At 39.3% G+C, this 23,603-nt stretch overlaps 1 protein-coding gene across 6 annotated transcripts in view; it reads right to left on the bottom strand.

Annotated features, from left to right (window-relative positions):
• LOC126867747 (gamma-aminobutyric acid type B receptor subunit 1) overlaps window positions 1–23,324 on the bottom strand; it is a 40,987-nt gene extending 17,663 nt beyond the window's left edge. For 3 of the 6 annotated variants that reach the window (XM_050622608.1, XM_050622609.1, XM_050622614.1), the window contains exons 1-5: window positions 23,279–23,324; window positions 9,356–10,956; window positions 1,465–1,782; window positions 1,034–1,138; window positions 462–527 (exon numbers count right to left, since the gene is read on the bottom strand). In XM_050622608.1, the coding sequence (XP_050478565.1) occupies window positions 462–527; window positions 1,034–1,138; window positions 1,465–1,782; window positions 9,356–10,956; window positions 23,279–23,309 (2,121 nt within the window). In that variant the 5' untranslated portion in view covers window positions 23,310–23,324. Of the gene's footprint in view, window positions 1–461; window positions 528–1,033; window positions 1,139–1,464; window positions 1,783–9,355; window positions 10,957–11,394; window positions 11,553–14,590; window positions 15,618–23,278 lie in introns of those variants that run through there. The other 3 variants (XM_050622613.1, XM_050622611.1, XM_050622612.1) reach the window with 3 other exon arrangements.
• Window positions 23,325–23,603: the final 279 nt, after the last annotated feature.

The following is a 23,603-nucleotide window of genomic DNA, read 5'->3' as shown; positions in this document are numbered from 1 at the left end:
TTTCCCTGCATGTGACATCTACGTATAATGACCTTTCGTGAAACGATAAGATTGCGAACGTGACGTTTCCGTCCTTGAACCGATTTTAATCGTCAAAATTTGAAATGATGAAGTACACGGTCTAGGGTTCCATACTTCTTTTTTTAGTACTGTTCATTAAAAGACTAAAACTTCAAGTGAATTCCAGGTCAAATTTACATAAAGCTATCGCATATAATGGATACGGTGATTTTTGTTATTGCGTATTGTTTTGCAAAATCAACACGACGTAAAACTATCCGACGTTTCGGTACTTAAAACTTTTCATCCTAAAAGTAACTCGACTTTGGTCACCGTTGTTTTTCCGCGCTAGAAGTCACGCAATTGCCAGAAACATATTCTACCATTATACGATAAAGGAGTTTGGCAACGAGGCGAAACGAACTTGCATCCATAAGTTTTAATTTCTGTGGAAGGTTTACCTCGCAGAAAACGCGTGGCGCCAGTTGTGGTGAAAAACTCCCGATGATGATTCGTGTGTCCAACTCCTGTAATCGAATAAAATTGCATTTCAACAAGGGGGATTATTCTCTTCCGCGCTCGTCTCAAGCACCGCATCTTTCATGCAACTTTATCGTATTAGGGCGGACAAGCAATTAGTTATGAAGTGTGATTAAAGACGCACGGAGCATCGCGGTTAATCGAATTATTCGCCTTGCTCGACACGGCCTGATACGCTCTAATGTACGATAAATAGTTTTTCGGAGAATTTTGCCGTGCATTGTAGCGTCTGACATTAATTTTGAAACGGTCAACTGTTAAGCGCTCACATTGAAATTCTACGCTTTTGAACAGATTTAAAATTGCTTGCATATGTCTCGTATTCTAAAAGGTAAAGTAAATGTGGAAAGATTTCTAACGCAAAGATAGAGCTACAATGATGGCGACTAAACGTAACTATACATCATAACTGTATACCACGTCGGGCAGCCACGAATCTCTAGCATATTCAGTGAAAAAAATTCAATGAGGCTTAAGTCTGGGCGTGCCTTACTTTTAAAGTTTGCAGCTGTTCCTTGTAATCGTTTTCTGCGAAGGTGATAGTAGCGGTGCACGTAATATTCGCTTGCTCCAGTTCCGTGACTAGATCGTTCACAGCCTGAAACGAAAAAGCGATACTGCAACGTCCTCGCAGCAAAGGAGGTAAATGTTAAAGTTGTACATCGCTTGTATCATTTAGAGACAATTGTAGTAGATTTTTCTTATTAAACTCGTATTTCATCATAAGTAAACCCTTTATTTTAACGTGCTTTGTCGAAGGGACTAAAGTTTAATAGCTAGTTTACACACTGTTCGTCACATGGGAATTTTGAGTGGCGCAATGGCAATCTATTAAACTAAACACATAGGTACTCGAGAAGCTGGAACGGCGTGTATCTTTGATTAAACTTCCTTGTTGAATGCTACATCGACTCATGTGCTTACCAGAGAATACATGTCACCAGTTTGCGAGAGAGCGGTAACAGTGTCCCACCCAAAATGTTTGATGAGTGCTATCCTGGCAGAGTTGTGACTTGAATCCGGCGCTACGGTTCGTAGGAAAAGCGGAAATTCGGTGGAATCCGAGAGGGCAGGTGCGGTGGATCCAAAGGAGACTTGTATCACGTTCCAGTAAGGTACGATTTTGGCTAATGTTTCCGTGACCTCGGAGCAGGCAGTGCCCAGTAACAATGGTATTAGATCGTTCTTCTTTGCCGAGTAGAGAGCATGGAAGAATCTATCAACCGCCACACCGGAGTCGCACTAAAAACGTAAAAAAAGGGACATCAGTACGATATTACAACGCGCCTGTTATAAATTCAACGCGTTGTATAATTCGTTTGATATTACGATATTTTGATAAACCGGTGCATTTATTCCGCCGCAACTATGGTATCGCAAAACAAATACGAAATTATGATTTATGAAAGGCGTCAATGACGTGACGTCGTGAAACAAACCCGTTTGTGAAATCGGTGGAGAAAGAAAGACGTGTTTCGCATAGAAAGTAAGCAATTATGAGGCGCCATGTAACGAGAGGCAAGAAAAAGAAGAAAAGGATCGCAAACACTTTGGCTAGATTGATGTACATGTGCGTGTATACGTCCGTAAGGAAGGTGAGGTGAGAGAAGACGGACCGGTGAGCCTTAACGAGCAATTATTCAACGCGAGAGGGTGACTAGGGCGGACTCGAAAGCTCGCATACAGTTGAAGAGTCTGCCTCATACCGTGCAATCCGGCGAGATACCGAGATGGAAGAAAATACAGAATTTTCGAGATGAGCTTCGATTCCGAGTTCAACTTCTCGTACGTTGTTGTATTTTTATTTGATTTCGAATCGTTGCGGTACGTCTTAGACGGATAAGGCGAGACGGTTTTCTTCGAGAAAATAGAAATTTGGTTAACAACTGTGGAGAAAAGTGGCATTCGCCTTGTTGCTACCGACGTATTTACATAAGGAACTTCTCGTGAGGCTTAACTTGATTATATTTAAGCCCCGGTACGAATTTAAGTTGTATTTGCTATTTGCAAATCTTTTGCGTTTAAATGAACGTGATACGTATAAACGTAGAAGTGCGGATTTTATTAAAATCGTGTATATTTCTTGTAAATACTGTTACAAAGAATGTTTCAAAGGAAGCAGACAAGGAGATTAAAATTACAGATTCCACGCCACCACGTTTCGAGGTGCAACTTTCCTCGAGGAATTTACAAAGGAGTTCAAACATCGTGGCACAGGTCACAAGCTCGTGTGCCTCTACCTTGATCCGATATACATATAAACGCTAGAACGCCGTGAAAGTTTCGCAATGAAAGGCCGACCGCGCAACGATGCGTTTAATAGGACTGAATTAAATGGTTCACATTTTTAACCTAAAATCGACTGTATTGATCGTTGATCGATATGATTGGAATCTCGGACATTCTCTTTTAATTTTCTTATTGCAATCAACGGGAACGTGACTAGACTTTTGCGGAATTCACGACCATAGGGAATTCATAGAATCATTTCTTCATATACGATCAACAAATTTCAAAAGTTCCTTAGCAATCTGTAAGGAAAGAATAACTCGATTAAAGCTAGCTATAATTTTACGCCGGACGAATTCCAACGTTATCACGTATTTTTATGTTTGATCACGTGACGCGGTTTTGTTTTAGACAATCATTGCATTTGGAATCCAAACGTTGATCTATGGAAATGGTGACGGAGAAAATTACGCCAGATCTCGATATCTTTTTATTAGAAAGTTTATCCGAATTTATGATGTGATCAAGATCATAGATCTGTACAAAGAATTCAAAGGATTTTGTCGATTGCTGAAACGCATTTAACATCCGTTGATCGGATGTCATACCTCTATACGAAACAAGCGACCTATTTCATCATTATACTGAAGGAGAAAATTTAATAACTGCAAAAAATGTGGCAGCAATGTATCGAGCAATATCCAGGGAGAAAAATGACGCGTGATTCGTTTTCACCGAATGTCTTCGCGAAAAAGAGAGTTTCGAGACAAAATTGTAAGTCGGCCAAATGAAAGAGTAAGCTCGAGGAATCTTCCATGACGTAGAGCTTATTTAACAAAGAACAGCTACTGCTATCTGTTTCCTGTCGGTGAAACGTTGACACAAAACAGATAGTATTGCTCGCTGAAGGGAAGAAACGCCAGCAATATCGAACGATGAAAAGTATGATACACCTACAAAGTTTCCTCGGCTGTCAAAGCATTGCTGCAAAGAAATTAGCATTACGTGTTTAAGAATTTTGCAACTTTAAGTATTATATATGGTATATGGGATTATACTATTTTAGACGACTTTATATAAGTTCCGTGTATAATCGGGAGAATTTGAACTCGGGTCGTAATCGGACGTAACTATTTATGTCGAACTCTATTCCGTTAGTGGTTTCTGACAGACGACAACCGTGTATGCCTTAAAGCATCTGGTTGTAGAAAGTTTGTGAGAAACCTTGCTGCATTGTACCTTCGATAAACTATCATTATCAAATTAAGGGTGAAAGGAGCATCGAAGTGACGTTAAATGAAGATAGATTCTACAACTTGCTCGACTTGTCGCGTGCAAACTTTAACAAAATATTTCTTTACACACCGGATTAATCTAAAAGCTGTCTCGTACACGAAGCGAAAATAAGGTCCGTTTTAACTCCGCTGCCGCGGCGATATATCAATTTAGAGTCGACGCGGTTGCAAGCACTCTGTTTTCTGAAAAGAGGAAAATTTTTAAGTTCCATGACAGCTCGAGCGCTCGGCCTGATCTGCCGCCTGTCTTTATTGAATTTTCAGAGATTTTGCCTCGCAGTGATACGGATTTATGATGCAGCATGTAAACGTTTTACAAGCTTTGACAGCGTAATCTTGAATGAACTAAGTTCATACTAAGGTTAACGTTTCTGTGTTCTAGCATACAACTTTGTTTCGCTGCAGCATTATATTACGGAGTGATACAACTTCGTGTCCACAAGCTTAAGTGATACTGCAACTCCAAATATCATGAAACTGTATCCTTCGGTACTCACGTTTTCTCTCACTTTTTAAGCTTCTCGCGCTGGATTTGATTAAATTAATATTTTAAACGTTGCGTCGTCTTATGCAATTAATGGAAGGTATAAAGGAAGATGTCGTTAAGTTTTTATTAAATATTTATTCGGCGATAGCTTAGTGCAAAAAAGTGTCGTTTTTCATTTTCTAAAATATTATCTTAGCGGCGTATTTCATTATAAATTTACCGATATGCTTTTTTTCTAACAGGAAATCGAACACTTTACTCAATCTGTTTTCTGTCGATAATTCCTATACCAATTTCGAATGATCATTTCGCACGACAAGAAAATATTATTTCACGTGCCGAATGATTTTATCACCTACATTTTATTTCAATAAAAATACGAGTTTTTGATATTTTCATAAAGCGTTCAATGCTGCAACTCCATTTTTTAATCGCGCATTTCATTAAACTCATTTGCCTTGTTTTGAAACTAAATTCTCGTTTGGAAACCGCTTTGGCTACGTTTTAGCTGAAAACTTTTAGGTACACTGCAATATCCATGTATATTAGATTTGCCCGACAGAAATTACCTATGGAATCTGTAAATTTTTATCGATATCTACTCGCGTGACGCGTTTGATTTTGCTCGATTAACTATCCGTGACGAGCCAATTACCGTGTACGTGGTTAATCATCGCGTATTCACGTAATTGCTGAATCGTTCCCGTTCATTGTTCGCTATTAGTCCTTCTCGAAAAATTGAACAACCAGTCGATGGTTAAAATTGGACGATAGGCGAAGTTTTTCACCTAGACCATCGTGAAAAAATATCTACCTTTTATGATTACGCGATATACCATAAAATATCTTTCATTTGTCACTATCGTGGCTGATCGCGCAATCAATAGACTGTATGAATAGGAAACGACGGCAGATAAAAGTATCGGATCTATCGCAATCTTAGCAATACGTTCGACGAGGAAAGGGAGTGGTGGAAGATGATGGAGTACAGGAATGACGGGTATATATGGTCTGTGAATTTTTTAGGAGCTGGCTCAATGAATATATCCACATCCATAGTGCTGATCTCTATTTTCGTGGCTATTTCTCAAACGTTGCTGTTCTTTTCTTCCGTGATTGTTCTGGTCCAATAACACTGCTACGCGAGTAGACGTAGGAAAATTTTCTTACAAGGGTCGAACAGAGGAATACATCCTACTCGTAAGGCGCCACTTTTATCACACTTTTATTTAATCCTACCTTATTTATTATCATCGTAGTTTAGACGTGATATTACTTTCATGATACAGTTTTTCCCAACGTCGTTTTTTACCAACACGCATTATGCGAATATGTCCCGCCATTGGGAAATTCAAATGTTTCGTATTCGAGATAAAGGTCTAATCGATGGTTATAATCGAGCTGTGTGATTATAAAAATGTGCAATGAAGAAACGACAAGCCCCGAAGATGAAGACGTTTCAAGCACTTCCAATAACGATCGAATTATTAGTTGACAAGTGGTTGTCCGATTATTGACTTTCCTCTTTCACTTGGACGTATAACGGAGATCCCCTCAAATTCACTGCAGGTTCTTCGAGATAGCTACCTTTATCGCCTCAAGTCACCCTTCTAACAACTGATCTTTTAATCGGACCCTATTTTTCCCTACATACATCGTAGTCTGTGTCCTTTTGAAGAATAGAATTGTGGTGAACGAAGCATGAAACGAAAATACGAATTCTATCGGACTTTCTCTTATGTCGATAAAGAGAAAAAAATCGGTCTTGGAGACGTTTCGTAAGACGATGCTTTTTGTTTGGAGCTTAATGGCGCTTAAGCTTGTTACGGTTAGTATATTGCTTCTTCATTAAGAGGCAGGAAGAAGTTCAGGTATTAAGATTGTCCACGGCATAAATTTGAAAATTTATTCCAAATGAAACTTTTTATTTTCGACGAACTTGCGAGTATATATAATAGCCAGATCGATTCGAAGAGCAGTGAAAGAGAATACAAAACGAATTGAAAAAGGAGGAAAAGGGAAAGAGAAAAAGAATTAAGAATAAAAGTACAGATAGGTCAATCGAGATAATAGCGTTCCTTTAATTGTCTTATACTTCACCAATTGATGCAAAACCTGTATAGAAACGATTTTTTTTTATTTTACGCCTTTTTAATTATAATCGATTTTCTTTAGTTTTTCCAATTGGTTGTGGGGCAATGTCGATAATTGTAGTTCGATATATGTGGTTTCGCTTCGGAATCGCGTATATGATCGATTTAACCTCCCAGTGTTTTCCTATTCATTTATATTTATAGCAGGCCGACCATGAGATATATAGTTGAAGATTATTTAATAAACTAGTACTAGAATACAAATAACTTAATGGATCGAACATATCCATAATTTACGTCCTCCAACACAGTTTCAAAAATCTTCGATGGTAGGTAGTACAGCTTTTGGAAGAGAACATGCACAGTAGCCGCATAAAGCTGTCCTATCTTTCAGGATATGAACTAGAATAAATGATAGAAGATAGGTTCTATCGAGGCGCACTCAATCAATATGCGTGTTTGTACTTTGAATAAATACAAAAGTGCTTTCGTTGAACACGCATTTGAGTCTACGCTACGTTAACTCGCTTTCCGAGATTTCAAAAAGCCTTTAGTTGGTTCGACAGCAAAAAAATTGCTGTCGATAAATTTCAAAGTGGGGCCATAGGTTTTCAAAAGTCTCTACTTCGGTTTTGTATTTTCTTTTTTCACAGGTTAGTTCAACAATGCTGATAACGATATACGGAATTATAATTTGATAATTAATTCGAAATAGAAGATGCGCGACTCGACCCCAAAATCTTGAAGAAGCTACGTATTATCTTATTTATTAACATAGTTATATAAATTTTATATGAACAGCCAACACTGTTTCCGGATAATTGCCATGAAATAAAGCTTTAGTTGGTTTTGGCGTTGCATTCGATGTCGGAACAAAAATCTTATTTTCTATCCTATGAAAGGACAACTCCTATTTTACGCGACACCGATGCTAGTTCGCGCCACGGAAAATCGGAAAACAGACGAGGACAAACTATCATTGTGTTACGACGTATACAAATTTTCATAAAACGCATACAAATTAGAATTTTCAAGGATCAACACGGGAATATTCCGTTGATAACCATTTGTTTAATGCAAATTAAAAAGGACAGAGTGAAAGAGAAGAACAGAAAGGAAACGTGGAGAATAGTATGCAGAAAAAATGTAGATCTTTTCGAATCCTTGATGAAGAGGACCACCCTTCGAGTACTTTACCGGTGTGGGATTGGTTAAATTACAAATGGCCTACGGCCATTCCTTGTTCTAAATCCCATTTTCATCGAGGTTCCCGTATTCGTACGCACACAGCAAACAGAGAGAACGTAAAACGGTCTGACGACGCACTCCGATGAATGCACACGGTGAATTCAGCAAAGACACATAAAAGCTATGTAATGCTCCGAGCTCGTATGTAACGAGACTTTGTCTCACAGAGAAAATGGTGAGCCACGAACGTCGAAGTTGCAAAATGATCGGTATTTTGTTTGTATCATATAAAGTAATATAAACTGATTTATAAAAGAAAGACACTTAATTTGGTTTATATGAAAGTTCATAGGTAAGGTATCACTCTCTATATGTTAAGGCGATTCTTTCCATCTTCTCCATCGCACTTTCCGATTGCTTAGTCGTGAAATATTCCTTCGCACAATATACCACGAAAGTTACATACTTGAACGCAATAAAAGCGCAAGTGACGTTGCGTGAATCATGCTGTTTTAATTTTTTATTTCGTTTCGTTTCATTCTGTTTCGTTGATTCACCTTCCGTAAAGGTGCGCGTTTAAACGATCGGTAGTGTTTATACGAAGACGATATAGCACATAAACGGAAATTATTGCGGAAAGTAACAGTTTAATACAGCGGTTTTTCCCGTACAAAGACTAATACAACTACACAAGTGTGCATTGTCCCGATTAAACAAAGTCTAGCGATTTAATTGCGCACCACAAAGTTACATTTTTTTTCAACGAAGCGTCAACGATCCCTGTTACACGGCGGTTATCGGGAACGCGTAGCAGCGCCTACGGAAAATGTCAGTTGATATAAACGGGGGAAACAAAACTTGGTATTGTGGAAAACAGTTTGACAGTTGTTGCGCGTAGTCTGGTTAAAAAATAATAAAAGCCGGGGTTGCTATTTCGCAGTTTAACTTCAGTTTAATACGACTTCTCGTTACGTCATGGAATTTCCCTTTGCTCGAACCATAGTTTCGCTGGCTGGCCGCAGAAACAGACTAGAACCGAAATTTTAAACATACATAATTTGCAAATTAATGCGGATCTAATTTGGAAGTGAAATTTTGATCCACATAGCGTTCAACATTTCGATAAGTTTGTTGAAAACATTCTGTCGCGGGAAAAAGCGCGAAATTATTAGGACCGTGAGCGCTTTGAGATTCAACAGCATGGAACACATGTTCGTGTGTGCACATAACATTATTTCTTTGGAAGAAAAATTGTTACGCTACATCGAGATAGTCGAAAGCGTCGTCTTTTCGATGACCGATTCATTTTTCACGCGACAATCGTGATACGCGCGTATTCTTTGGAGAATCAACGGCGATGAATATAAATAACGAAACTTTCTTAGCAAGTAAAGTATTTCGTGCTGTCGCCATATTTTACCCACGATTTTTCCATCATAAAGCAAAGGCTGTGAATACATAAAGCGTAGCTGGTTGAACTCTTGGAAAATATATCCGATAGAATAGAAATGTTTTGTTTTTACCTTGGTATCGTTGTGAATAAGACGCAGACGAAACTTGGATAAGACATTCAATTCGTTGACCCGTTCAACGGCTAATCTGGCTGCTTGTAACTCGCTAGTTCCTTCCGGTCTAGGTTCAGAACCTCGTGTCATCTCGAATAAACCTAGGATAGTTATGTTTATCTTTTCGGACGATTTCACATTCGGCACTGTAACACTGGATTCTTCAATTTCTTCTGTGTCTTGGTCGATACGCGACTCGTTCATCGAATACTTATCACTAGGCGATGTCAACATTGGAGAAGACGTTGAGGACGGGGAGACGTGCTTTTCTTCTGGGAAAGACTTTCCGCTGGCTATATTGGAGGATCGTCGACCAGACGATGCGCCGGGCAGCCAGCGATCATCCGTGATGTCGTCGGCTTTCTCGTGCTCGTCGATGGCCACCTCCTGTCTTCGTTCCTCCTCTGTATTCTCATCGACTTTACGATGTCGGTGAAGGACGTCTCTGCCGGGACTTTTTGGTAGATCCGGTGGCATGGTCGACGGATATGACGCGATTGTGGTTTCGGGAATATCCATTTTAGGCGGACCAAAGTGCCTTCTATCAAACTTTTCGACTTGAGCTGCTATAGGCGGCTTGTACGTGACTTTTATAGGAAATTTTTGCGAGCCCTCGAAACCCGTAAAAGGGTCCTCGCTGCTCTCATTCGAAGTCGGTGACAGATTGCCATTTACTTTCATCGAATGAACTGGATTCTCGGTCCCATTGTTTCTTTTCGCTTCGGAATTATCCGCGACTTTATCAGACCTATTTCTTCTGGTAGATCTCGAGCCGTCGTTTTCCGTGAATTCCTCGTCGTATTCTTCGCAATCGTGAAACGATTCTTCCAAACCGAGAAGGTTCATTCTCATTTTCCTCTCCAATTTATGCTTCCGGTCAAAGTTCCTTTTCATTCTCAGCTCAATATGTTTTTCATCGCGATAACTTACACCGTTCATCAAAGTCGTACCACCGATTTGGTCGTCGATATTGGCTAGTAGTATATCATTTTCCCGTCGAAACTTCCGCTTCTGGTGTCGCCTGCGAGACTCGCCGTAGTAACCGTTCACAATATCAGTCGTGACCGTAGCGAATCGCGAGTCGTCGCGCAAATACGCACGATTATCTTTACCGAATGATGCGACGAACTTATTCGTCACGTGGTTAACTCGTTTTAATGCACTCGTTCGTCTTCGTGAGATTCGATCGACGTGAATTCCTGTCCCGTCGGGTTCATCCGATGAGTTGGAAATTTCGTACTCGTTCAAGCCATGCTGTATCAACTCCCGAGGATCGTCGGGAACTCTTCGAGAATACTTTCTACCCGCGGTGTCGACGAGGTAAGGAAACGATGTAAGATCATGACTTTGAGACCTCGCTTTTTCATTGCACGGCAGAACGCTACGAACAGAGGCGAGACCGAGAAGGAGAAGGATTAGGTTGCAAGAAAGGTGAAAGGTCTCAGAGGATGAGAATGGCAGGAGGAGACGAGAGAAATCGCGGCGCGTATGGACGCGCGTCATAATCAGTCGCCGTCGCTGTTTCGACGACTCAGGGCGCTTTGTCGGCTTGTCCTCATCTGAAAATTAACATACACGTACTTTATTCTCAATGCGGAATAATATAATTAATATTCTCGTAAATATGTATATGTCGCTTTAAACCGTCTTTGAAACCGTGCAGAAAATTTCCAGTTTAGTCGGTTTGTCTGTTAACAAAGATTTTTCGCATACATTATATGTGCACGTGTATGTATATATCAGTCCAGGTCGATCGTGTGATCGTGTGAACTTGGTAAGGGGCAATTAGCATTGCAAAAAGGGAGGAATAATGTTGTAGCGGTTATTCTGTCTCTTAATCGAATTTATAGGGACGGGAGATATCGTTTGCCATTTCTGTCTATTGTTTCTCCTTTATTACGATTAATAAATTCCAGCAAATCTATTCGCCGCACAAAACTGCCAACATCTGTCAACTTCAGCAACAATAAATATACTTTTATCGAGAAGTATCGTACCAAACGCTGTTTCTGCTTCACGGATAGAAAATCTGTGTGCCCAGTCTGCTTAACGTAATGTCGCAGAAATGGGAACACGTATACACACACAATTGCACAGGCTATGTTAATGAGCTCTAGTACCCTTTTATGGTTGCGTTAGAGAAGCTTCTGACCTTCTTTGAATGAGCTAAGTACGCGTAAACGATGATAGCGATTAAACAATGGGATTTAGTTTATTCGCTTCCCTTCGCGTTACGTAAAACTGTACTTACGAGCGAACAAAGATTCCCTCTAGAAGTTTTAACGTAATTGACTTTCTATAGCGAGTAACGGCCGCCATTGTTACGCACTCCAATGTGACTTTTTAAACTGCGATACTGATGCAGCTTTATTGCATGCTATTTTCAGTGTTTTTTTTTTTTTTTTATACATGAAAATGTCAATTGAATTTCAAATTTCTATGCATAGATATACGTACATATCACGTTTGTACAAGGTAGATTATAGGCACGTGTAAGCATCGAAATCAGTATCAGTATCCTCTAACTCTAATCGCATCCTGACGTGCGCGGAAATGTTGAGAAAATGGAGCGGTTACACAATAACGTTTCTAAATTCGATATTTCAACTCTTTTCTTTTTTGAAAGAAAAAGCGTTAAAAATTCACTAGAGCTTTCGTTTAATCGCGTCTTTTTCAAGTATCTTCGTCGCGTTAAATCCGTATCCTCGGCAATAGAATGTAAATGAATCTCGCGACTTAGCCTAACTATCGAGCCTAGTAAATATGTAGTGTTTCCCGAATATCGACAGGTTTATCGAATCGACTGCAAGGCAGCATTTTCTACAGGTCGGTTTCATATAATCCCGCCTACCCTCAGTTTATTTCGGGCTGTTCGAATCGAGCAAAGAACGGAACCAACATAACCTGTGACACCTTCGATAGGCAGTCAGTTGTCAGAAGAGTGGAGATTCCGAAGTCTGAAGCAGAGGTGGTGGGCCTCTCGACCCCCTGACCTACCACACCACACCACACCACGTGAACTCGAGCTTCTTTATGCTTGGTCTGTTTCCTTGCGAAGAACAGATGAAAGAAAGAAAACGTAAATGTAGACTAATGGTAGCGTTATATTGGTAAGTAGAGGGCAACTGAGAAGCAAATAAAGAGATGACATTCGTGTACATGTAGAGAGAGTTGCGTAACGTTTCCAACTGTTATCGATATATTACTCGCTGTCCATTAAATTGTTCGTTACAGCATGGAATACAGCCTCCAAAGTCCTTCTCCCTGAATAGCTATATTACGACATTGAGAAGGCGCTATAATAATCGTTAGATGGGTGAGGTAATTTGTTTATGACTGAAGGCGCAAACACGAGATCAGTTCTTTTGCTAATGGTGCGAGGATTCCTGCTAGGATGAACCGAAGCGGTAAAGAAAAATGTTTTAAAAAGTCAATCAGTTATGCAACCTTCCTTGCCTTCTTTAAGATTTGTGGCAGAAATAAGTTCGTAGCAAAAGATGCAAGCTTTTGATGGATCGTACGAGCCATATGATTGCTTTTGCGTATCTGGAAACAGAATATGCCATTCCCTCGGGGTATCGGAACAGGGATTACTACTCTCGAATTCAATACTACGTTCATCTCGTTCATGTTCGATACACGTTTACGGCAGTTTCGCGAGATCTGTTCGTTTGCGGCGGATATTCCGGGATCGTCACCGCGTTAGCGACGTCTAAGCACAAAAATTCGTAGGAATAATCTATGTACAGTAGAAACTGCGGAGCGATGATTTAAAAATGTAATTTGATGATGAATCGTTGTTTGAGAACGGGAATTACGAAAAATCGAGAAACCGGCGTATTCCATAGAATGGTTTCTTTTAATTGTTAAATTATCCTGAGATAAACGTATCTATTCTTCTCGCAAATACCAAACGCGAGATACCATACATTTCGAATAATGAGGTTAGGAAAACTTGAAATGAAAAAAACGAAAGAGAATCCCGAAGAAAAAGGCAAGCAGACTTTCTGCTGCTAAAGCAGAAAAAAGTTCATTAATTTTGACCAAAGTTTTCATGCCGTAGCAATTTCTTGTTTCTAAAACGGCAAACGAAAATTATGATCTATAACATCAAAGCGTGGACGTTTCTACAATTTCCACGCTGTGGAAAGTCGACAAACATAATTGCGTGTAAATTATTATCGTATAACAGCTCTCTAATCTCTCGGTTACAGATTCATGAAGTGGCCCCGATATGAAGGTATATCCAGGGTGACAAAGCTGCATTAAAGCATGGAATTTCACTTTCATTAAAGAATTTCAATTTAGTAAGTCTCATTATTTTTTAAACTCGTTAACGCAACCCATCGCGAAACTGAGTCACAGAGTGACGAAGTGCGCCTTCGTTTAAACGCGAAATTGCACAACGGAGTAGGAAAGTTTCGACGATAATGTACGTTATCGTGAAATTTAAATGACCGAAATAACAAACGAATTTGTTAACAGTCGTTACCCGTACTTAAAAATTTTGATGTACTTGTTCATAGCGGATACGAGGAAAGCACTATGTTTGCGAGTCACATGCAACTTAATCAATTGCATTTATTAGAATTAATAGGGAGACACGGAGGTTCGTTGCGGCCTTAAAAGCTTCGTTTGGGCGAGTTTGCTGCTTGGTCCGTTTACTTATTTACGGAACTTTCATGTACACTTTTACACAATTGTTCCACCATCGTTAGAGTCTGGTTGAAATAGCGACAACAAATTATTTTTCATTATCGAAGAAGATAATGTAGATTTTGGAAGTGGCGTAAAACCAGAGATTAGGGGCCGCGTAAAGTTTCTAAAGTTGCACGGAGTATCAAAGAGCCTTTCTGACCTTTATAAATACTTTTTCCGTAAAAGTACGTAGCAGTAAACCGTAAAGTTAGAATATTTTCTTAAGCAGATAAGCGAAACAATGCCGTAAATGGGGGAACTTTCAACGTAGTTTTCACAAATGGTCTGGTACTTTTGATATTCAGCAGGAACAATTTTTTTTATAACACCGGTATTCTCCCTTTTTTAGGCAAATTTAATATCGTGAAAATTTAGTCTGTAATCGAGATATTAACTACGGGTTTCCTATACTCGTAAAAAAAATCGCTGAAAGTTGGGACGAGAGGCTTTTACGATATTTATGTCAGATAAAAGGGATCAAGAAGTACGAATTACCGTAAAATCACGTAATATTGCTTCAAACGTCGCATTTTTCTTGGAAATGAATTTGAAGAAATCGTCCACATCGATTTTCTTCGAATATCTTTGCGTAGGCGTTTCTTTCCTTTCTTTTGAACTTTATAACACTCGAACCAATCTGTTTGAATTTTCTTCGATAAACGTGTCACTTTTAAGATAATACTTGCAATAACTAATAATTGTTATACAGTTTTTGTACAGGCAGTTATCGCCGTTTGCTTCCTTTCCACCAAGTCTTTACTCGAACCGTGACCCGTAAATTGATTCTTTCATCGACATTGTTTTGTATCCTTTATCCTTCGAAAATACCTGCACTTCTCCCGAACCATCAAACAAGTTCCCATTAGAAAGATATCTCCATTAGTCTCTTTTTTTCACCCTGTTTGCTTCTGTCATCGAGTTTTTTCTTTCATCGCAGAAGTGTACTTTGTAAATACGTTTTGCGCGTTTATTCACTGTGCGTTCTCGCGTTGCACTGTGAACCAACGATAGCTCACGATGACATTTTGTTCACGGGTAACGAGCGCCGTATAATCTGGTTACTCGCTTGCTCCGGGATATATCCGAGCATTCGGTCTTTGTGTTATTTACTTATGATCTATTACGTTTGTACGACGAAGCTGCAAACGATGACGAACTCTCTATTATAAAAAAGAAACAATGGGTTGGAGAAATACGAGGGCGTACGGACAACCAGTTGCAAGCGTAACACAAGTCATTCGTATCTTCTGTCTCTTGCTTTTGTCTGCGCTGTTTTTCGAAAATAGCCGTATCAGATGTCTTCTTGAAATTTGGTGGAAGAAAAGTGAAAGTGGAATGAATGCGAAAGATACAGGACAGAATGGCGTGCAGAAGCGTATTAGAACCTAACCGTAGGCAATCCGTAGCGACGATGAGCGCAGAAGGTATCGCGTCGGAGCAACCGCGTCGCGTGCTGGCGGTTCGCGCACTGTTGGCTCCGTGGAATTCTGCGAGCCTCGTCTCCTACAGGAGTTCTCGTGACAGCCTGTCCTGGTAATGCGCAGACGCTCGTTTCTCTTGCATTTTCCCTCGAATGGAGAGATATACTTCGTTCATCAAACGACTATTTACTCGTTGATTTCTTTCGAATTTCACTTTGCGATTCAGCCGTCTCAATGAATCCTTATTGTTTCCTTTCCTTCAAAGACCATTGTATATATTTTCCTTGAGAAATGTAATTTATGAAAAGCAACGGTTACCGCAGCAGCAGCAGTATTAGTTGCAAAGGAACACCAGGGATTCGAAACATTCTTCGCAAAGTGAAATCCTTCGCCTCTAACTTATTTTTCGCCGACGTTTTCAAACTTCTCTCGGACTTGCAGGAAGAAGTTCGTGCGAGAATACTTCAACGTCACTATATGCTTCGATCGGTATAGTCACCTCAAAGGCTTTCCCTCTTAATTTTGAGGCCCTTGTAGACATTGAAACATGTTGCGATGCATATATCGACACTTAGGTTTTATGATGCATGTTACAATGTATGTATTTCGGTGTCGGCGAATCGACATCAGAAGCAACGCACGATCGATTCATTAGTATAGGTGCAGGAATCAGAATCCCGTCTTAGTCGGTGAGCAAGGCCCGACTAGAACGCAAGTTTCAACGGGTAAAAGAGCGACATCGATACCGAATATAATCTGTAACAGACTTTTATCATTATATTTTATTTTTCAATCCTCGGGTGAACTTCATCCAATGAATATTAAAAACGCAACTAATTTCTACAATCACTAGATTCATTTACTCATTTCATCATTCATTTTCCTAATTAATCATCGCTGTACACATTTCTTTATAGTTTTTAAGTTTTTATTTTTTGTAGTCAATATACCTCCTGTTGTTGATAATAATACTGGAGTTGGAAAATAATCAAAGATTTTGAATCACGCGTTTCAACGTTCGCATCACACCAACGCTGAGAAGAATCGGTAATGTGGAGGTAAACTGAAACTGGTTTATATAGGTTTCACGTAACCCGCATATATGCATGGTAACACGTTTCAATGTATACAGGGATCTTTATAGCGAAAAGTTACATTCACGTTCAATTTGATCAACAAATCATCCGACGATTTATCGTTTTGGAAACACCGTTTGGTCTAAACGAACTTACGATTATTTCAGTCGAGCGTAAAACTATGGTTGTGTTTGTTAACGAGCCATGCGGCCAAATTACCAGGCGCAAAGTAACGCGAACTAGGAAGTTTCGAAATATCTATTCGATAATGTTTTTAGTAGGCAAATCAGTGTATATCCATATGCAAATGAGGGAGCATTGATTGCTTCGCGGGAAAGTAGCTTAAATAAATTACGTTGTTCGAAAGCGCGAACATAATTTCCAGTTGTCTCTCTGGCAATCGAACATGCAAATATGCGACAGACTTACCGAAGCATGTAACCATATTAGGAGCCAGTTATCAATGCTCCCTAACAACCTTTACCAGTTTCAATTGGTCATTTATTTTATGGTCGACTTAAAATAATTTTGTCGATGACTACGCGTTACGCGAGTCCCAACTTGAAATTTCGTCTCAAGTACGTGACGTTGCTCTTCAAACATCTTCGATGTACTGTTTTGCTCGAAAAGAAAAATAGTCTCGAACGTGTGAAATTTACTTTTCATCTTATAGATGAGTATCATCGAGTACAACGTCTTGGTAAATTTTCATTCCCACGTTTGGATTATCATTCTATAAATGCGAGATTTTTAATCTATCTCCCGATTGACAAATTAAAGCTTATTTCGGAAGGAGACCATGATGTACTAATTCTTGTCACAGATTTAATTCCATCGTATCTCAAAACGCTTGATTACGCGAGATCTTAAAGAATATGGTGGCAAAACATGGATTTTAATAAATTATATGGAGTTTCACCGATAGCGGCACGTACGAGCAAGAACCCTCGTGAAATTTTATGCAAATCGGTTCCGATCAAGTTATTCTATTATAAGGGAGCTACTTCACCAAGAATTGATCTTTCAAGGTCTTGTTCCATGTTATAGGCAGTTGATCGAACGAACTCGTCTGTTTTATTTTCGTGGATTGTGAGGAGCGATTGCTTTGGGTTCACCGGAGAATGAATCGAATACAAGACAGGATGTTGGACCACCGGAGAGAGCGGTTTTGTAGTCGGTGTCGGCGAAGAATTTGCTGCTGCAATTTGTTTTGCCGTTTTATGCACATCATCTATCCATGAGAAAGACGCTCGATTCTCGCTGTTATTTAATTACCAAGAGATTAACAATGAGTACTGTCCGTACGAAACATCGCCGCGTGATTCGCACGTTCGTTTAGCTTCCTTTGCCCAACCACATAAAAGAGCGGCCCCCGCCAACTTCACGGATATGGCTCGTTAGTTTCTTAGAAGAGCAGAACAAGACGAACACAGACAAACTATGTTGGTGAAATCTATGGCGAAATGGATTCTATTCAGAGTCAGAGCGAAGTAGTGATATCGCACGAAACCCGTTCCTTCTTTTCCTTTAACCTCTTAGGTAAGGTTGAATTTTATGCGGGGTTGTTCCTCTGTAGGGCAGAGTTTGACGCGAATTACACGTAAACGATACAGCACTGCAATGTGTGTCGGATAATGCTGTTCTCTACGCAAGCACATTGGAATTTATAATTTCTCTCAAAGATATGATGCATACATTTCAACTTCTATAATTTACTTTAATAATTAATAATACAATTGAGTGTGATATATTTTATTATTATTTACGACACACAGGGCCACGTCACAATTTTCACACCCATAGCGTGATAGTGTTTTTCAAATTACTCTTCGTTTTCTATTTTGAAGTTTTTTATTTTGACATTTTCAGCTTGAATATTTTACAAAATTATAAGGCTACGGATCGGCATGTTAAAAGGAGCACGTAATAATGGTATATTTATTTTAACGAAAAGCAACAATTGATATCTGACGCTGGCATATCAAAAACAAAGACTATATATTCTGCCTGTATATTGTTAACATTATTATAAAACGTTACGAGGACAAGAAAAGTGTCAAACAAGACAAATGAAAAAGATTATTTGGTTGAAACGGTGAGCGAATGAGTCAGTACAGTGAGCCACTATAATGGCGCATCGTAATGTAAGATGACATCCGCGAAAGCCACTATAGTGGCGCATCGTACCTACGAGGTTAAATCCCTTTAAGCCCAGTACAGACGTATGACTTTTGTCGGTGTGATCTCACTGCGATCATATGTTTGTTTTCGTTGTTTTTAACTGGGAAAGAAGGAAGGATATACGATCGTAGCGAGACAACAATGACAAAAGCCATACGTGCGCATCGGGCCCAAGATCGGTGCGAGTCCTTATATCCAATATGTTTTGCACATTTTCCTAATACGTGACGCGAATCTAGCATTTTCGTTGCATAGTGAGAAATACAATAAATTTTTCTATTTTGCCTTGTTATAATGCTGGTCAGAATACTAAAATCGATTCTATTCGTAGGAAGTTTAAATATGAAATGCTATCGCGGAGAAAAATATTCCTCTTGTTTATATAGTTCTACATTTCAAATTTCCAATGACGCTGACACAATTGAATTTTTCTACTGATAAAAATTCTACGATGGTGAGCTCCGTTGCAGGAAAGTCAGTACGTTTTATTAGACGATGTCGACTGTCCTTGCTATGATCCCATGACAGAGTCAGTCTAGTCACACAATGTTTATTCGTCTTGTTGCGAGCAGCGTTGTGAAGAAAACTCAGCTGTTGGTTTTGTCTGCCATGGCAACTCTCTGGGATACAGATCAGCTTATCCGTTGAATTTTAAGATATTTCTTACATTTATTCCAAAGTAACAGAATCGCAATTTCTCGTCATTTATTTCACACACTTTGTTAGATGCTGCGAACTGTCATTTCAATGCGATGCTATTTAACAAAACTGGACAGAATCGATCAGTAAAAAAATGGGGGAGAGTATAATGAGAGGGAAAGAATAAAATACGATCCTTCCTCCTCCGAAAATGAAGCATCAATTAATGTAAAGACGGTATTAATAAATTTTCCTTCTTAAAACATATAATTAATTGGAAGCGTTGTAAGCGTCGTTGTAATTAATAAAGTTCATGTTTTCCGCCCCTCGTTGAAATTTCATGCATAGGTAGAGTATTATTGTACACAGATAGAATATTTGATACGTAGATAAAGAAGACAAATATTTGGATTGTGAATAGATAATAGAAAATCGATAGTAACAGGAACTAGGAACGACTAGGGAGAGCTATTGCGGAAATGCTGAATCGAATTACTTACAAGTTCCAAAGTGATTTCTGAACATTTTGTAGGTGTAAGCTACAGTATTGCAAACCGTGTCGCACTGACCTTTCGGACATTCGACATATGTAGCTATGAAGGGAAAGCACATGCGAAGCAGCATCGATCCAGTGTCAACTTTCTTAAATTTCGATTCGGTCGTGTTCCATTCTATCGCCTTTTCACCTCGACTTTTCTTTTATCTCCATTATTTTATTTTTGTGTAGAATCACTCAGAACTTCCGGATAGAAGTAAAGCGGAAGGAACGAGTAATCTTAATGAAAGCAGCTAAGGAAAATTATACTTGTTCCACTGCGGAATGTCAACAGCAGCTTACGAGATTGAATATTGTTTTTGTCTGGTAAAAAAAAAAAAAAAATAAATCATGGCGACAAAATGTTGTTACGAAGAGGGAATACTCTGCTTTCAATTAAGTCCCTTTCTAGCGTAAATCTCGTTTGCCCGACGAGGAAATTCTCGTTGGACTCATTTGCGACGACGATCGCGCTGAAGCAACATTCCGGAAAGAGACCCTCCAAGGTTGCGCTTCGAAATGCAGACACGAGTGATCGAGAATCGACCAAGATGAAAGTGCTCTTTGTATGTGTTCAGCTTTTCAGAAACTCTTTGTACCACTTATCCATAAAAGGTACATAAAATCAATGATACATACGTGCGACCTACAACGTGCACGAAATTTCGCCATCTTTAAGTGCTGAGTGTGTTTCGTAATGGGTAGTGGATACGGAAGATACGACAAAAAATTTTAGCGTATACAAATCTAGTGTATATGTACGTATAAATATTCCTACAACGCTGCAACGATCCTCTCCGTGCATGACTTCGTGCCAACTTCGCTATAACGAGGAGGCCACAATACATTGTACATTTATGGATTACCTGCTATTTTTTGTTTCCGGAAAACTCAGTTTTTTCGGTGCGCAATCAAGCCTAAATGGCACACATTCATCATCCTCATTCGCTGTCCAATGTACTTTTGTGCTGTTTTGAAAAAGGAAATACTCGTTCGTTCCAGTAATTTCGAACGGATATTTTCTTATTAAGCGTTATTTGATTAAAGATACATTGACATTGAATGAAATTTGCAATTAATATTTCATTAGAAAATGTAGTTTCAGATTCATATGATAATTTCAAGTATCTTTTCTTTACCGCGCGCATCGTTCCAACAGTTGTGGAAATCAAATCAACGAGAAGATGAATTCTTTTAAGGTAGCACAGCGACAGATCAAAGCCGATCCCACTTTCCAATTTCTCGTGACACGTTTGATTCTCTTTATGTTTGAAGCCTGATAGAAGCGACCCACAACCGAGTTAAAAAATCGTAGCGTGTGATCGGAGTCTTTGAAATCTGATATGAATAATCATTGCTCGTAACTATCGATTTAGGTGGATTTCGTTTTAATTATTTTACGACGCATTTCGGTTTTGGAACAGATATTTCCGTAGCGCACCTTTTATGGAATTTCTCAAAATAGAACGGATAACCAAGGCACTAGTCAGTGAAATTTACGAATAATTCACTCGATTGGCCCACCTGCTGTGTAAACACGATGGTTTCGAGTGAAACACTTCTTGTTTTACTTTGGTTTCAGACTCTACGTATCAGTACCTACATTTTCCATGAAAACCCCGTCTATATTTATTTCGAATAGAAGCCATCTTTCTGGCGGGATGAAATTGTTCTTGATTATTCCATGCTGCTATCTGGTTCTAAATTATGTCCTTCTGCTTCGTAACAGGCTGACCTTTCAGATCTTCTCAGTATTATCGATTCACATGAACTTTTGAAACAACTAGTATGATCGAGGATCAGATATATAGAAACAGGCAATTCCCAACGCGAAAAATTTGAAATTGCGTCGTGTATTCCGAGTAAAAATTCTTACTACGTCTAGTACTTGGGCAGCTTTATCGGTTGCATTCGCACGTAATTGATTCAATCGTATGAAAAAATGTGATACGACAAGAGGATGCTGAAACGCATACAATGTACAATAGAAAAGCATCGAAACTGGCCGATCAATTTTTGAACGTTTCATCTATTCCGAAAGCAATCTTTCGCGTGGTCACGTACTTGCGAATATTGTACTTGTTGATCGCGTTCTTTGCTCCGATTTAATCGGGGACGGCGGTGTAAATTTATTGCCTATCAAACATAGCGTGAATATAGAGCCTGCTAGGTGTAGATAGCGGTAGATAGTGGCGTACATGGTTTGCTTACGCCTAACACCGAAACAGTATTGAACTTGACAAGAATACTTCCTCTGAAGCAACCTAAGGATTTCTGATAACGAAAACCATCCTCGGGAAATGTATTTGTTTTGTTCTCTTTTTCGTTCAATTCTTCGGACAATACAGATTCAGAAATTGAACGATCGCTTTAATTTATTCCATTTGCGAGTTAATCTGCACCGATAGATATCGATAGAAATTTTAAGTTTAATCATACACTGCCGGGATCACGAGAGAAGAAATGTGATTAAGGGAAGGAAAACTAAAGCAGAAATTTAATGCCACAACAGAGTGATCTATGATCCATATTCGCTAATTTGTCTGATTACAGATACGTGCCTTTTCACAACTTTGTTTTCATATTAAGTTCTGCGAGATTTCAAACTGCTATCCATCGCTTACACAAGTCACATTAGAAAGTTTTTAATGGATTCGATCGATCTTCGCATTTCGTCAGTGAACTCCATGAACAAGTAAAAAAAAGTTTGACGGGAGAAGAAAATTGAGACAAGTTGTACCGTAAGTGAGTTTGGTGGATTTAATTAGACCTTACTTTATTTTAAGGAATGACTCGAACAATTTATTATAGTTCCGAGAGCCTTACATTTAACCAATTTGCCGGCGATTGAACGAAAAATTGAGAGAGTGGAAAACATCGGCTTCTTCTACTAAGTTACGAACAATTATGGCTGACAAATTTAATTACGGAAAATTTACGTTCTTTAAAGGGAGGATAGATTTCAAAGTCTCGAGGAAAGTTTGCGGAGTTGCTGAGTTCTCCGAGACAAACGATCCGATGACCTACCAAACGTTAAGACCCACGCGTCTGAAAAAGAAAAAAAGGAAAATAGGTGAAGAACAGAACGAAGGGCACGACTGGATGACAGTCCTACCGTATGGTTAGCCCGATGTCATAAAAGAAAAGGAAAGAGAATGAAAGCTACCTGGAGTTACAAGAAAGAACGGACACTCGAGCTTTGGCTGACGTCGCTTTACGTGCCGACATAATGGCCCTTGTCTTCACCACAGTTCCGAGTTCTATTCAAGCTTAAAGCGTCTCACTCACCTCTGTGCAACAGCGATGCGATTCTTAAATCTACTTAACAAACCTAGTTTCTTTTCCACCCTTTTATTTTCCATCCCCTTTCCATTTGCTTCTCGCGTATCTTCTCGATTTCCATTGTGCTCGAGTTTTCCAATCTTCGATTCGTCCTCGACGCGCGTCACTAAGAATAAACGCAACACAGGATTCTCTGCTTTCCCTGACTCTGGAATCCGATCGAATCTATTCATTCAGATACACGCACGAGGGATATAGCCTAAGGAAGATTAATGATTGAGAATAGACGGTACGCGTTCAAGTATTCGCGCCTAAATCGCCTTTGTTCTCCTAACTACCCTGTTTGCGCTCGTTAAACCGATTTGTTAGTCCGC

This window comes from Bombus huntii, chromosome 7, assembly GCF_024542735.1.
Source record: "Bombus huntii isolate Logan2020A chromosome 7, iyBomHunt1.1, whole genome shotgun sequence".
Classification (NCBI taxonomy): Eukaryota; Metazoa; Arthropoda; class Insecta; order Hymenoptera; family Apidae; genus Bombus; species Bombus huntii.
The sequence above is the reverse complement of the archived record's forward strand: the minus strand, read 5'-3'. Positions and strand labels throughout refer to the sequence as shown.